This window comes from Sesamum indicum, linkage group LG2 (genome assembly GCF_026168435.1).
Source record: "Sesamum indicum cultivar Baizhima isolate 11 linkage group LG2, ASM2616843v1, whole genome shotgun sequence".
Lineage (NCBI taxonomy): Eukaryota > Viridiplantae > Streptophyta > Magnoliopsida > Lamiales > Pedaliaceae > Sesamum > Sesamum indicum.
Genome location: NC_142658.1, coordinates 15,351,166 through 15,367,268, shown reverse-complemented (window position 1 = coordinate 15,367,268; position 16,103 = coordinate 15,351,166). Strand labels below are relative to the sequence as shown.

Below are 16,103 nucleotides of genomic sequence, written 5' to 3'. Positions count from 1 at the left end.
AAATCCAAACCCTAACAAGTTAAAGGACTAAAACGGGATTTGGCTATAATTAGAGGACCAAAATTGCATTTAATTAATTACTGTTAACGATGCAAGTGTAATTAACAACTAAGAAGCTGATTAATTAATTAATCAGTGTATTAAAGAAATTAATTAATCTCCTTCTTGCATTTATATATAACAAATCCCACAATTATAAAAAGTTGTAAGTTTCATCTAATTTTATATTAGGATGAGTTTATTTTAGAACAGTTTTTGGTTTGCTTGTTGTTTTTTAATATACATTTTTAATTCAAATTTTTCGTTAAAATTCAAATTCATTTGTCCAAATAAAACTGGAGAGTATTTAATTCTTGATTTTACAGTTTAAATCTTGATATGATCATAACAATAAGTACATCGCCATTTTGTGAGGTTTGGTTTGATTACATATGGACACCATCAAAATTTAGAAAATTGTATCTATACCCCTATCATTTGTTATTATCTAACAAATAGATCCAACTCTGAACGATATTAACATACACTAAAGATTTGTGTAGCTCAGGGAAAATCTAAGTTGATCATGGATTTGGGTATAAGTTTTCTTGCTCATCTCTTGTAGCTGCTGATCTCCTGTTTCATCAACCTTCTCTCCAGTCATCATCAATTCTCTGGTAAAACACTTGGCTTTCTCTTTTCTCTCATTCACATTAATTATAATCTTGCTTGCAGAATGATATGAAATGTCAGTCAAATAGTACTAAACTTGAAGGAGAAAACTAAACTTGAAAAGATCAGCTTCTTATTGATCAGGTTAGCTTTTTGAGTTAAAGAAAGCTGTGTTTGTAGTGTTAGATTTTTGACCATAGATGGATAGTTTTCTAATTAGTGCAGATGGCTAATTTGGCATCCTCATTGATTGTTCCAGGGCATGGATAATGGCATGCAAGAGAGTCTGCTTTGCACTGCAGCAGAAGAAAAGAGTGACTTGAAGGGAAGGATTTGGGAAGAATCCAAGAAAATATGGAGGGTTGCATTTCCAGGTATTGTTTCAAGGGTGACTTCATTCGGAAAGATAGTCGTGACTCAGTCATTCGTTGGACATATAAGTGCAGTGGATCTTGCGGGATACGCCCTCGTACAGACCATAAGCGAGCGTTTTGTGGAAGGAATAGTGGTGAGTTTGTGTTCAATATGAATCCCTCTATATTGCACTTGTGTGATCTGATTTTAAGTTAAAGTTAACAGTGAAAATTCTGTGCATTCAAGTTCGATCTCATTGGTCTAACTGCGTGTCTATGCAGTTTTGCTGCTTCTGTGCGTTGACATAAATCTGGAGAGCAAACAAGAAACACTTACAGAACTTGTGTTTAACATTTGATGTTAACATACATTTTTTTTCAGAAGTGAAAAGATTTGGATAACTGATGCTAAGTAACCAATCATCTGTATTCTGTAGTCAATTTTTCAATTGTTTTTCTTGAATGTCTGAGTAGCTCTCTGAGATTTATCCTTTCCGTGGGGCCTTTACTTCTTGTCTCACAGATTGGAATGTCGAGTGCAACCGAAACTCTCTGTGGCCAAGCCTTTGGAGCAAAACAATACCACATGATGGGTATTTTCCTACAACGGTCGTGGTTGGTTGATCTAGCCACGGTAACCGTCTTACTTCCCACTTTCATATTTGGAACACCAATCTTTAATCTACTGGGGGAGAAACAAGACATCGCTGAATCCGCAGGAAACATTTCTCTGTGGTTCATTCTATTTGTCTATAGTATTGTTTTCTCCTTGACAATCCAAATGTATCTGCAAGCACAGCAGAAAAACATGGTCATTGCGTGGCTATCAGTTATGCACCTTGTCGTCCACATTCCCTTGTCTTGGATTTTCGTCTATGTTCTGGATTGGGGGACTAATGGAGCAATGGCTGCACTATCCATATCTTCGTGGCTTTTGGTTTGTGGAGAATTTATCTACATCTTCGGGGGTTGGTGCCCTGACTCATGGAAAGGCTTCTCTTTCTCCGCCTTCAAGGACATTTTTCCAGTAGTGAAACTCTCTATATCATCTGGTCTTATGGTCTGGTAACTCTCTATCTTTACAGCATCCATATTTTTTGGTTACATGGAAGAAGAATACGATCGATTATGCTTTTCCGTTTGCTGTTTTATTTGTAGCTTGGAGTTATGGTACTATGCAATTCTGGTCTTACTGGCTGGATACATGAAAAATGCAGAGGCTTCGATATCCGCCTTCTCTATATGGTAACTCATCCTTCAACACATTGTCTTAATTGGTGTTTTCCTCTATTTGGAAGATCTCTTCTGATTGACAGTAAAACTTTTCAGCCTCAATGTCCTTGCTTGGATATTCATGATCAGTTTTGGCATCTTCGGGTCTGCAGTGTACGTCTTGGTCGTTTAAATCAGAGAACACGCATCATTTTGGGATATTCTTTCTTTCAAATTCGATGAATCTGTTGTTGTTTTCTTTTCTGAACAGGGTACGAGTAGCAAATGAGCTAGGCAGAGGAGATGCTAAAGCAACAAAGTTCTCAATCAAAGTACTAATAGGCACATCCGTTACCATAGCCGTGTTCTTCTGGATTCTTTGCTTGGTATTCAGGGACAAACTTGGATACTTGTTCACAAACGAAGAGGAAGTGGCGCAGACCGTGTCGGACCTCTCTCTTCTTCTCGCTTTCTCAGTGTTGCTCAGCGGCATATACCCGGTGCTCTCAGGTTCATCAATCTTATGTTCTATGGTTACATGATATTTTTTAACATTATATACAATGATTCAAGTAGAAAAACCTCTTGAACTCTTCCGAGGTTTAATCTGTTTACTCTTTGTATAGTTCAGTGTACGTTATGCCATAACGCATTGTTTTTACATTTACCTGTATACGTTTGCATTTGTTTACTGTCAGGCGTGGCGGTGGGAGCAGGGTTGCAAACGAAAGCTGCGATTATTAACCTTGTTTGCTTCTATGTAATTGGACTACCAATCGGAGCAGTTCTTGGATACATATTTCAACTTCAAGTCAAGGTGACACATCTATCCCTATACAACGCAAATCGTGTAATAGTAGCAGTCGAGACATAATATTTTGACCGTAGTCTCTTCATGGGAGCAACTGTTGTCATACAGACCAATACTATGCATATAAGATGGTTACGTTACGTATATCTCAAGTTGGTATTGGACTTCACAGGGAATATGGCTAGGAATGATGAGTGGAGTTGTTGCTGAAACATTTGCACTTAGCTTCATGGTATGGAGAACAAACTGGGATGAAGAGGTACAACAAACATGCATGACTTCTAGTCCCATATAAGGGAATTAAGCCATTATATTCAACTATTACACACAACATTCTTTGATTCATTCATCATTTACAGGTATCGATAACTTCAGCGCGACTCAAACGATGGTACCTGGAATCCTCAGAGGACAACAAGACTAGTTCCGTTCATTTTTGACTTGAAAAAACATCGCCTTCTGAAAATTCCCGACCAGCGTATCAATCTTTATCAATATGTTTAGATCAACTTTTGACCCGAGGAGACGTTTGTCTCTCTGGTGATAATCTTTACATAATAATTTCAAGGACAAAATTTCAGCAATATGAATTGGACTTAAGATTAATTGTGTCGTCAATTCAGGAGGATCCTAAGCAGCTCTTTCTGGCCGTGCGGGCCACATTAATTAACTTTAAATTTTCTTTTCGAATCTTTCATTAAAAATTAATAGTTTTTGTCTTGTGTTTCATTTTATGTATAAATATTTTGTGTATAAAATAATATACTAGGGATAAATCAAGAGAAAAAAGTAAATGTGTTTCACAAATTGTAAAAATCCCAATATTGATAAAATAATAAATGATTATACTGAAGAAGAGATTTTAAAAAGAATAGCTTTCTTGCACTAAATAAACGTTTAAGTATAGAGATGAAAAATAAAACACACACAAAACAACATAATAATGTTAAGTATGTAAACATATTAAAGGACAAGTAAAAAACAAATAAAGCATCATATTATAATGACAACAAAAGAAAGATTACCAAAAAAAGGAAAAAAAAACAATCCCTCAAGAAAATGTATAAAAAAAAATGGGCAATCTATTCATTGATATCTAAATATAATATTTTGATACATTTTTCAAATAAATGCACATTCTTCTATCAAGGTGGTTGTGAATGTCAATTTTACTACTAGAAAACAGAATTTCACAGACGGATTTTTCTGTCTTTGAAACCAAATCTTCTGTCACATTAAATGAGGAAAACCGGTTGCAGCACTTGTAGTGAAGGACCATATGGCTGAACGACGGAAAATGTCCGTTCTGATTCTTTCTCCAATGAGTCTACCCCTGACCTCCAGCTTGGGAATGAGACGAAAAGATTGTCTCTAACTCTGCAGAAAGCCGTCTCTGATTCTGACGTTAATGGCATTGAAACAGTACTTCGTCTCTGTACAACCGTCGCTAACGCGTCTCTAAAGCCGCTAATCGTCTCTAAAAACTGCAACTTTTCCGGCCGAATTCCGTCTCCAAATCGCTGCAGTTTTGCGTCTCTGATAAGCTTTTCTATTTTTGCGGGTTTTTTGAATTTTTATTCAATTTAATGTCCTGCTTATTATAGCATCCAAATACGACCTAATAATATCATCATACAAACTCCACAACCAACAACTTTTTCAAGGTAAGTCACAATATCAACTAACAATTATTTCCACAATTTATAACAATACCAACCAAGTCTAAATGTTATCCAACAACTCAAAATAAACTAAAGTTGCAAACAGGTCGAACATTCAAACCAAGTTGTTAGGTACAAGTGACTAATTAAATCATTGATATAATTAGTAATAACAAAATAATTAATGATTTCCACTAAAATGTTGTTGTTTTTGTTGCCCAAACCCACCGATAAATCAATAGTCTGTGCATCCCACATTTTGGAGCCATTTGCAAAACAGTTCATGTAGACTTGCCTCCCTCTTTTGAGCCTCTTCCCCCTTCTTCTATGTGATCGGACTACCAAGTCAAGCAGTTCTTGGATATATGTGTTTCAGCTTCAACTGAAGCTGACACATCTATCCATAACTAATAATTTACCAATGATCAACTCGGATCGTTAAATAGTAGCAGTTTATTATGTCATACAGACTAATAATACACATATAAGATGGTTACCGTACGTATATCTAAAATTGGTATCGGACTTGCACTTAGCTTCATGTTATAGAATGTTTTGGATAGGTACAAACATGCATGATATCTAGTCCAAAATTCATTAATTCATTTTATTCAACTGATGTGCAACACATCGTTTAATTCACTCATCATTTGCAGGTATCGAAACTTCAGCACGACTCAAACGATGGTACCTGAAATCTTTAGTGGAAAAGAAGACTAGTTCTTCATTCTTGACTTGGAAAACTTGGAACTAGCTCTCGTTGGAAAGAACATCTCTTGAAAAATTCCGAGCACAATTTGCTGACGTTTAGTACATACAGATCGGTTTTTGCCACGAGTTCTATCACATTCGTCTCTGGTGATGTTTGGTTATAATATATATACTATATACAAGACAAATCAAGAGAAAACAATCATTGTGTTTGGTTTTGTTTTTTGAGTGTTTTATTTTGTGTTTTGGAGATAAAGAGAGCAAAATAGAGATAAATAAGTATGTGTTGGAGATAGTTATATGTATGTTTCGATTTCCTTTTAGAGGTAATTTAAAATATTTTAAAATAAGTGGTGTAAATTTGATGTTGGGATTTGGGAGACAAAAATCACTGTTTATTGTCAAATCATATCTCTTTTATATATAAATATTGTATTTTTGGGAGATAAAAATTATTATTTATTGTTATATCTATTTCTTTTCTATTATATTTTATATATAAGTGTGTGTATATATTATGCATAGAAACTTCAAAAATAAAAAAACACACAAATAAGGTGTAAATTAGTAGGCAAATAGTGGGTATCTTTAGTCTTGTATTGCCCAGAATGTATTTCACAAAATTGTAAAAATGTCGACATTTATAAAATAATAAAATATTATATTAAGGCACGTGTTGAATAAGTCTTCGGAGCTTTATTTATATAAAATTTATTTCCTAAAAAGGAGATACAAAAAAAAAATAGTTTGGAATACAATAATTTTGACTATATAATTACATAGTATGAATATTAAAAACTCGAATTTGCTATAGGACCTCTTACACTAAATAACGTTATTAAGTATATTGACATATGACAAGAAAAGAGATATGTATTAATTGATTTCTAAATATAATATTTTGACACTTTTTTCAAATAAATGCACATTCTTTGAAGTTGATTTTGAATCCCAAATCTAAAGAACAACTTTGGTCGAATTAAAGCTGTAGCTACTTTTGGATATAAAATTTGTTGAAAATAATTTGTCAACACATTTCAATTTAAAAATAAGATAAATGTTATATTTGGTCCTTTAAATTTTCATTTAAAATTATTTTAATTTCTCATATTCATTTCTTGATTTTAACATCCCTAAACTTTAATTGTTATTCCAATTTGGGCCTTCTGAGTATTTTTTAGAGAAAATATGGTCGGAGTTTGACTTTTTGGAGGGTAAAAAGATCAATTTAAGTTTTATTTTGTCACTTTAGTTCATTAAATCTGTAAAATTATCAAACTAGTCATTTTTTAGAAAGAAAATTATTTTTTTTATATTTTTATATGGTATGATGTAATTATTTTGTATGAAAAATGAAAACTTTGAATTCTTGTGAACATAATATCGACATATTGGTTAACTTAAAATAAAATAGTCTCTTTCTTTTTTATTTTCAAAAGTGAAAAATAATATAAAAATTATAAATAAATTTATAAAACTTATCAAATTTAAAAATATAATAATAAAATCTAAGTTGGTTTTTTAATCTTAGGAGTTAAAGATATGTCTAATAAAATTAAATGTTAATAATATTATTAAATATTAACTACGATTTTCGGAAACAAATTGGTGGAATGTACTTTTAATTAAATTATTTGGTGGATTTTAAATCTATATAAAATTCATCTTAAGAGATTTTTATAGATCTTTTTCTACAAAATAGAAAATATATATTTATAAAATCTTAAAATGAATTTTATATAGTGAAATCCACCAATGAATCTAGTTAAAAAGCATAATCTACCAACTTTTGTTCGAAAGCCCAAACATTTAATAAATATCGTTAATGTTTAACTTTTTCAAACTTATCTTTAACTCTTAAAATAAAAAAATATTGCCTTAGGTTTTTTTATTATATTTTTATATTAGATAAATTCTATAAAATTTATTCCAAATTTTGAATTTTTTTAACTACTAAAAAGAAAGGACTTTTTATTTTAAGTTAAGCAGTAAATTATTATTATGTTCACAAGATTTCAAAATTTTTATTATTCACATAAGATAATTACAACATATAAAATAAAAAATATAAAAAGGTTATTTTTTTGTGTAAAAAATGATTAAGTTGATAATTTTATGAGTTTAAGGAATTAAAGTGATAAAATCAAATTTATTAACTATTTTACCCTCTAAAGAGTCAAAATCCGGCCACAGCTTGAGTGGAGCTTCTTAACGAGCTCGAGTTCGAGCTCAAAATATTACGTTCATAAGATCGCAAGCTAGCTAGCCAGCTTTCCAATTTTTTATTTTTTAAATTTTAATTTTTTTTATATTCAAATTAATCATATATTATAAAATATTACATATTTTAAATTAGCTAATGACAGAAAAATATGAAATAGTGGTGAGCGTGGATCTTATGGACATATAAGTTCAGTGGATCTTGCTGGTTATGCACTCGTTCAGACCATAAGTGAGCGTTTTGTGGATGGAATAGTGGTGAGTTTGCATTCAATATGTATCCCTTTGTGTTCAAGTATGAACTCATTGGTCTAAGTGCGTATCTATGCAGTTTTGCTGCTACTAAGCATCACATATAACGAAATTCTGGAGCGCAAACTAGAAACTCTTACATATGTATTAACATAATAAGCAATCTAAAATATACAAACTCATGCAAATAGTCTCCTTGGAGCTATTATGTTAGCCGCTAAAAGTTGAGTTTAACATACATTTTTGTCCAGAGGGTGAAATGATTTGAAGTGATGTTGCGGTAACCTATCATCTGTATTATGTAGTCTCCTTTTCAATTGCTTTTCTTCAGTATCTCTGTGAATCTCCAAGATTTATCCTTTCCATGGTGATTTTACTTGTCATCTTGCAGATTGGGATGTCGAGTGCAACCGAAACTCTTTGCGGGCAAGCCTTTGGAGCAAAACAGTACCACATGATGGGTATTTTTCTGCAACGATCATGGTTGGTCAATCTTGCCACGCTAACCATCTTACTTCCAGTTTTCATCTTTGGAACAGCAATCTTTAGTGTACTAGGTGAGGAAAACGACATTGCTGAATCCGCAGGACGTGTTTCTCTGTGGTTCATTCTATTTGTCTACAGTATTGCTTTCTCCATAACAATCCAAATGTATCTGCAAGCACAGCAGAAAAACATGGTCATCGCCTGGCTATCCGTTATGCAGTTTGCCGTCCACATTCCCTTGTCTTGGCTTTTCGTCTATGTTCTGGATTGGGGGACTAATGGAGCAATGGCTGCACTATCCATATCTTCTTGGCTCTTGGCCTGCGGAGAATTTGTCTACATTTTCGGGGGTTGGTGCGCCGACTCATGGAAAGGCTTCTCCTTCGCCGCCTTCAAGGACATATTTCCAGTAGTGAAACTCTCAATATCCTCTGGTCTGATGGTCTGGTAAATCTCTATCTTTACATCATACAATTTTTTTCGTTATACGAAAGAAGACCAGACTCGACTAGGCCTTTTTGTTTGCTGTCGTTTTAAGTGTATGATAGCTTGGAGTTATGGTACTATGCAATTCTGGTCTTACTGGCTGGATACATGAAAAATGCAGAGGCTTCCATATCCGCCTTCTCTATATGGTAACTCATCCTTCAACACATTGTCTTAATTGGTGTTTTCCTCTATTTGGAAGATCACTTCTGATTCAAGTTAAAAATTTTCCGCCTCAATGTCCTCGGTTGGATATTCATGATCAGTGTTGGCATCATGGGGTCTGCAACATATGCGTTTGCTTGTTCAAATCAGTGTACGTGCAACATTTGGGGATATTCTTTCTTTCAAATTCGATAAATCTGTTGTTGTATATTTTCCGAACAGGGTACGAGTAGCAAATGAGCTAGGCAGAGGAGATGCTAAGGCTACAAAGTTCTCAATCAAAGTATTGATGGGCACATCAATTGTGATAGGGCTGTTGTTCTGGATTCTTTGCTTGGTATTTGGTAACAAACTTGGTTACTTGTTCACGAACGAAGAGGAAGTGGCACGGACCGTGTCGGACCTCTCTCATCTCCTTGCTTTCTCAATGTTGCTCAACACCATTTACCCTGTTCTCTCAGGTTCATCAATGTTATATCCTTCGGTTACATGAATATTTTAGTGTTATATACAATGATTCAAGAAGAAAAACCTCTAGAACTCGTCCGAGGTATACTCATCGTACAGTTCATATCATTCTTACTTTTTCCCGTCTGCATCTGCCTTTGTTTACTGTCCAGGTGTGGCGGTTGGAGCAGGGTTGCAGACGAAAGCCGCAATTATTAACCTTGTTTGCTTCTATATCATTGGACTACCAATTGGCGCCATTCTTGGATATGTATTTCAGCTTCAAAGTGAAGGTGACACATCTATTTAGGAAAATTCTTACCCGAACCAGATTTGGCCAAATCAAACCAATCATATAGCAAGTGTATGATATGTGATTGGTCACTTTTCCTAAACTGTACACTAATCACACGGCAAGTGTATTACACTTATCATATAATTGGTTCAGGTTCGGCCAAACCCAATTTGGCTAGAAGTTCACCATCTATCCACAACCAAACATAATCTTTCGACTGTACATAGACTCATCATGAGAGCAACCGTTGTCATGCTAACCAATAATATACATATAAGACGGCTTCGTTACATATATCTCAAGTTGGTATTGGACTTCACAGGGAATATGGATTGGAATGGTCAGTGGAGTTGTTACTGAAACACTTGCACTTAGCTTCATGATATGGAGAGCAAACTGGGATGAAGAGGTACAAACATGCACGATTTCTAGTCGAAAACATGGGAATTGATTAAGTCCTTATATTAATCTGTTTCTTACAACATTGTTTAACTCACGCATCATTTGCAGGTATTGATAACTTCAGTACGACTCAAACGATGGTACCTAAAATCCTTAGAGGGGAATATGACATAGTTCCTGTCATTCTTGACTTGAAAAAAATATCGCCTTTTGAAACATCCCGATGAGGGTATTAGTCTTTGTTGATGCTCGGTACATGTATATCGGTCGTAAGGTTTCAGCAATATGAATTGGACGTAAGATTAATCGTGTAAATTAAAGAGGATCCGAAGCAGCTTTTATGGCAGCTAGATTGATTAACTTTAAATTTCCTTTCAAAACTTTTATTACAAATTAATATTATTTTCCATGCTGCACTTTTTACATAAATACATGCGTATAAAATCTTAAAAGATTTTCTTTTTTGCAACCTTTATCAATGTACCTTTGTGTTGCTTTGGAACCGATCACTGCAGCCGACATACCGTATCTAGAGAAAAATTGAAAGTTATATTGTGGATTCTGCTACTGAAATTTTTGTTTTTCGAAATGGTTGGTGGAATCCGTCTCTAAATCCATTACTTCGGCAAAGGTCCGTCTCCATTTCCATTTCCGAATCTGTGATTTTTCCGATATAATCTATCTCTGGTTCCATTTCAAATTGATAGAAGTCCGTATCAAAATCGTCAGGTCTTTTGTATTCGACACATAGTTTGGTTTCTGATTCTGATTCAGTGATTGATTCCGTCTCCGTATCCATTAATAATAGGGATAATTACACTTTCCTCCCGTGAGGTTTGGTGTAATTACACATAAACTCCTTGTAGTATGAAAATTACTCTAGAACCCATGAAATTTGCTTCCGTTTAACAAATAAGTTCATTCGATAGTCAAAATTTAACAAATTTATAGATATTAATAAAAAAAGAAATATAATATATATATACATATAGTACCCCAATTGACTTAGTACTAATCTATTGTAAGTCAAATAAAATTTTTTATGGCCAAATTTGTCTCATATGTCTTCACGTATTAATGCATGTGATGAGGTATATTTTGACCATTATAAGAGTAATTTAGTTAAGTACAAATTGTTTGACCTGCAATAAGTTATTAATAAGTCAATCGATGGTAAATATTAATTTTTATTCTTTTCTTTTTTTTTAATATCAGCAAATTCAGTGAATGTTGACTAACGAAATGACTTATTTGTTAGATGAAAACAAACTTTAAGGATGGTAGATATATTTTTTAAAACCACAGAAAATTTACGTATAATTTCACCAAATTTCAGAGGAGAAAAATATAATTATCCCTTAATAATATGTTATGCCATTTCTGCATGATATACCAATGCTTTTCCTGCATTAAATTTCTTTATTTGACTTGTTTGTGAATCCTTACATTTCTACTTGTTTTTCTAACAAAAAGTAAAAGAAATCGATTCTGTCCTGAATATGGATGGGACCTGTCCTGAATGCTGAATGGGGTAAGTTTGAGTCTAAATAATCGATTCTTGATCTAAGAATGAGTTTATTTTATGGACCCCTCCCCCATAACATTTATAAATTTAATTTATTTCAAATATAATACACATATTTATAAAATAAATTATATTTTTTACATAATAATAATTTATTAGATATTAAAAAGCAATAATCTTAATTTTTTTTAAAGAAAAAAATTCGAGTTTTGTGGGTTAGACCCACCAAATTTAGGTTTGGTTGGGTTAGAAATAAGTTGAGACAGGTATCAATTCCACCGGGGCATTGTGGGTCCCATTGTTTTTTGCTAAAAATTTAGGAGTTTATATAGCTTTTTTATTTCAAGAATTTTTTACCGATTTTAATATCTTTGGAGGTAGATCTATTACATTTCATACGTCATATGATGTTGATCCTCTACTTTTTTGTAAAATTTAATGTTATATTGATAATCAAAATGAATCACATCATTGTTCGTTTCTACATACTAACAAGGTAAATTATAGCATGCTCTCTTAAAATTATCATAATTGTTATTAAATACTTAGTTATTGTTTGAAAAATTACAAATATTTGTTAGTATTAACAGCCATCTAACAAATACCCCTATAATGGGTTGTCACAAGCGGGTATTTATTAAATACTCGTTAATTCTATGAGGGTATTTGTAATTTTTAAACAACAAGTAGGTATTTGTAATTAGAATTAATTATACTTAAACCCTTTTGAAAATGCTAAACTACATTTCCCCCCAAAAAAGTTATAAAATTACATTTACACCCCCTCCGAAAACTTTCGCTTTACACCTGACCTCTTTCCATTAAGGTGTGAACTAGAAAATGCTGAGTTAAACAAAAAAAGTTACATAAATTTTTAATTTTATCCATAATCTAACATTCTCATGTATATTTTTGTACTTAAAAGTTACATATATGTATATGTAGTGAGGTAAACATTATTAACGTTTCGTCTTTTACAAATTATTACATGAAAATCATTAAATAAATAGTAAAATTGAAAATATATACAATTTTTTTAATTCTTTTTTTTTTTTGTGCTAATGTTAATATTTCCGGTTTAAGAGAAGGAGAGTTCAGGTATAAATAGAGAATTTCGAAGCGGTGTAAGTATAATTTCACATATTTTTTGAAAAAAAAATGTAATTTTTTATTTTAAAAAAAAAATGAAGTATAATTAATTTTTTGTAATTATGACAATTTCAAAAAATTGTGTTGTAACTTACCCAGCTAAAAATTAGAAAGCATGCATGCATCCTGACGCAGTCGGGCTTATCTCTTTCTATATAGTTCCAAATTTATTAATTACTATGATATGGTGTGCTGATTCAGTAAACGTCGTACGCTGTCGGCTTCTTGCGTTCTACTCATATCCATCCTTACTTTATTACCAAATTGTTCGAAATGTTTGATTTGCTTACGCATATCTTGAAGTGTGTGACTGTTTGCGTTCGTCGACGTATCATTCTGATGTGATTGATTTTTTTTTTTTAAACATATATAGCTTCTCATGTAACATAAAAAAACATAAAACTGATTGCAGTTATGGTGTTTGGACAACACCACCATCATGGGTGATGATGTGCGTTCGGTGGGGGGGAGGGTGTGGGCAAGTTCGCCGCGCATGCACACCGTGTTGCTAATAGGCAACATTTGCAGCAGAGTGAGCTGAATGTATATAGACAGTGAGCTATGGATGCGCGCGTACGGGTGGGTAGGTGTGCCTGCGCAAGCAATAAGGTAAGCCGGGCCGACCGAAAATGATTTATGCATATTTGCAGTTCAAGTAATTGCGACTAGTCCATGACCGTAGGTGTGGTTGGTGGACGATCCTATCAAGTCGGGTTGTTGGCCGACATTCAGTTGCAACATGTTGTAAAATTACTAATTTACCCATAGGAGCCAAAAATATTAGTATCGTCAAGATTATCGAATTAAGGGTGAAAATGTAATAATATTATTCAACCCGTCAAAAGTACGTCATTCCGATCCAATTCTATAAATACACCAAGACATGATTGGTGCTGCGGTCTAATTCCATAGCTCAAAATCGTGATTTTTTTTTTATATATAGAAAAATTACTTTAAATTTTAAAAAAATTATTCTGAATAAACATACAATTAGGAACATACATGTCCTTTTTCATCTCTTCAACATTATGTCATTATCTTTATCAATATTTTTTTGTAAATCAAATATTTATATTAACTTATTATTTTATATTTATTTTAATTTTATATTTGATCAATTATGTCATGGGCACCCACAAGGCAGACCACAGTCACGCACATCAAATCATGTTTAAAATACGTTATCTTCTTGAGTTGCATACGAGTTGAGAGCACGGATTTGTATTTGAATGGATGTCGTTATACCAAATATTTTTTTTGTTTGTTTGTTTGTTTTTAACCAAAATACGATTTCAATTTGAGAAAAAATCGCAAAAAGATCTCCTAAATGCCTCTTGCATCAAATTCAGTATTTTCAAGATAACTATATCACATGCGAGGAGCTCGAGTAACTTATAAGTTTTAAGGCTTTATTTCATAGCGTTGTGTCTTTTCAAAAAAAAATTATAAGGTTCATATGAAGTCAAATGGACAATACCTCACACAACATGGCACCAATCAAGTCGCACGCCACATCATTTGACGTTGTCTGCAGGAACGTGACCATGTGCTTGTTTTAAACCGACTGATGATGTAGACAAACATCTTTCATTGATTACAGACGAGTAGCTTTAGTAGCTTATAAACTCTAAGGTCTGTTCTTTTTAACAAGGCCCATTTTCAAGACAAAATTGTGATATTTTTATAAAGTAAGAGTGGACAATATTATGTGCAATGAGACTCTAATTGAGTCACATATTGGATAAAAACTATTAACGTTTTAATAATAAACTATGTTATAAAATAATATTAAATTCTTTAAATACCCTTTAATTTTGAAACTCTACCAAAATGGATGAAAATGCCCTTATACCTTTTTTTTGTATTCTAATAGCTTTATTTCTGAATATCTAAAAGAATAATTTTGTTTTACTTGTTATTATAGTCTATATAGCATTTTGGCGAGTATAAAATTAAAATTTAATAGTTCAACATAAGAAATTATTTAAATAGTATGTTATTTTTTGTTTTATGCAAATTCAAATAAATATATAAAATATCAATATGATATTATTCCCAAAAAATATATATTCATATTAAAAATAAATGTGAAAGCATATTTCAAATAAGAAAGTTTAAATAAAAATATTTAAAAAAGGAAATCGAAGGAAAAATTCCCCTATGCAATTAAAAAAAAATTCGATTTCGACCCCCATTTTTTCCAACCAAGGAGATAAATATTGCATTTGTTAATTTAGGGGGTGAATATTACATCAATAATAATTCGGGGGCAAAGTGAATTTTACCCTATTACTCATAATATAAAAATTAAAAAAAAATACTTTTAACAAAAAGGACCTCCGGCATGGAAATAATTTTAAAATAAATTTTGATGAAAAAATGACCTCTTTACCCAAAAAATCTCAACTAATTTAAGTATTGAATTTTTTTTTCTTCGAATTTCAATTTTAAATACTTTTTATTTAACTTTATACTCGAAATAATCCATACATTTCTATGAGCACGTTCAACATTTTTTCTAAATAAAAATAATAAATTATAATAACTTTTGATTCTATATATCATATAATAATAAATAAATTATAATAATTCATATAAAATAAAATAAATATCCAAAGGAAACTCAAACAACTTATAACATTCAAACTTATTTATAAGACTGGACATTAAACATCTTTAAAGTAGTCAAATCACACAGAATTTAACATACATGAACGTAATTATCAAGTCAAGCACACAAGTAGTCAAATAATTAAATGCTAACACTGTTTCCTATTTAAATATTTCAATAAATTCAGTGAATCAACCAACGTTAGATTCAAAATCTCCACTTGACTCCGACATCAATTCGGAGTATAACTATGATTTTTAAAAATTAGTCCAACACTTTTATTTATTATTATTTGTGGGTGTAGTGATTTTTTTTTTTTTTATATTAGTATGAAAGTATATAGATAGATATCAATCCGATATATAAAATTTTTATATTTATTCGGAGAAATCAAATTTATCACAGAGTAACTTATTATGTAATTGATGTTTTTTTGAAAACTCTACGTCAGCTTTTACAAGACGGGTCAGAATTTTTCGGACAAACACACAACAAAACGAAAAAAGAAAGCTGAGAACGAATAAGATAAGAGAGAAACAGTCATCAGTGTGTGAAGGTTCATCTCTTCCCGACAGCCACCCCCCACCCATCCACTCCCGGGGTGGGCGTAGTGAGCTGTAAGCAGAACACTTGATAGGAAAACTACGTACATAGGAGCAGGTAATC

General features: G+C 32.3%; 2 protein-coding genes across 4 annotated transcripts; both read left to right on the top strand.

Moving 5' to 3' along the window:
• Window positions 1–388: 388 nt before the first annotated feature.
• LOC105155760 (protein DETOXIFICATION 24) lies at window positions 389–3,719 on the top strand. 3 transcript variants are annotated; one of them, XM_020692105.2, is made up of 10 exons: window positions 389–795; window positions 911–1,025; window positions 1,098–1,159; window positions 1,528–2,069; window positions 2,163–2,249; window positions 2,334–2,390; window positions 2,488–2,726; window positions 2,915–3,033; window positions 3,200–3,286; window positions 3,387–3,719. In XM_020692105.2, the coding sequence occupies exons 2-10, from the start codon at window positions 914–916 to the stop codon at window positions 3,465–3,467; spliced, it is 1,386 nt and encodes a 461-aa protein (XP_020547764.1). In that variant the 5' UTR covers window positions 389–795; window positions 911–913; the 3' UTR covers window positions 3,468–3,719. The 3 variants fall into 3 exon arrangements, with proteins under 3 accessions (XP_020547764.1, XP_020547767.1, XP_020547760.1); XM_020692108.2 differs by having other exon boundaries at window positions 391–795; window positions 911–1,159; window positions 1,528–1,638; window positions 1,804–2,069; XM_020692101.2 differs by having other exon boundaries at window positions 392–795; window positions 911–1,159.
• A 716-nt stretch (window positions 3,720–4,435) lies between these two features.
• On the top strand, window positions 4,436–10,326 carry LOC105155914 (protein DETOXIFICATION 24-like). The gene is made up of 10 exons (XM_088877923.1): window positions 4,436–4,449; window positions 7,781–7,877; window positions 8,263–8,804; window positions 8,906–8,991; window positions 9,076–9,139; window positions 9,231–9,469; window positions 9,629–9,742; window positions 9,815–9,819; window positions 10,073–10,159; window positions 10,261–10,326. Exons 1-10 carry the CDS (start codon window positions 4,436–4,438, stop codon window positions 10,324–10,326), a joined length of 1,314 nt encoding a protein of 437 aa, XP_088734049.1.
• The last annotated feature ends 5,777 nt before the right edge of the window (window positions 10,327–16,103 follow it).

What these genes read in the sequence shown, in the direction of transcription:
- LOC105155914 (XM_088877923.1), top strand. An exon ending in TCCTCTGGTCTGATGGTCTG is followed by an intron (nt 8,805 to 8,905) that starts GTAAATCTCTAT and finishes AGTGTATGATAG; the next exon opens with CTTGGAGTTATGGTACTATG. An exon ending in GAGCAAACTGGGATGAAGAG is followed by an intron (nt 10,160 to 10,260) that starts GTACAAACATGC and finishes CATCATTTGCAG; the next exon opens with GTATTGATAACTTCAGTACG.
- LOC105155760 (XM_020692101.2), top strand. Translation starts at nt 914, where the DNA reads ATGGATAATGGCATGCAAGAGAGTCTGCTTTGCACTGCAGCAGAAGAA. An exon ending in GTTTTGTGGAAGGAATAGTG is followed by an intron (nt 1,160 to 1,527) that starts GTGAGTTTGTGT and finishes CTTGTCTCACAG; the next exon opens with ATTGGAATGTCGAGTGCAAC. An exon ending in GGCATCTTCGGGTCTGCAGT is followed by an intron (nt 2,391 to 2,487) that starts GTACGTCTTGGT and finishes TTTTCTGAACAG; the next exon opens with GGTACGAGTAGCAAATGAGC.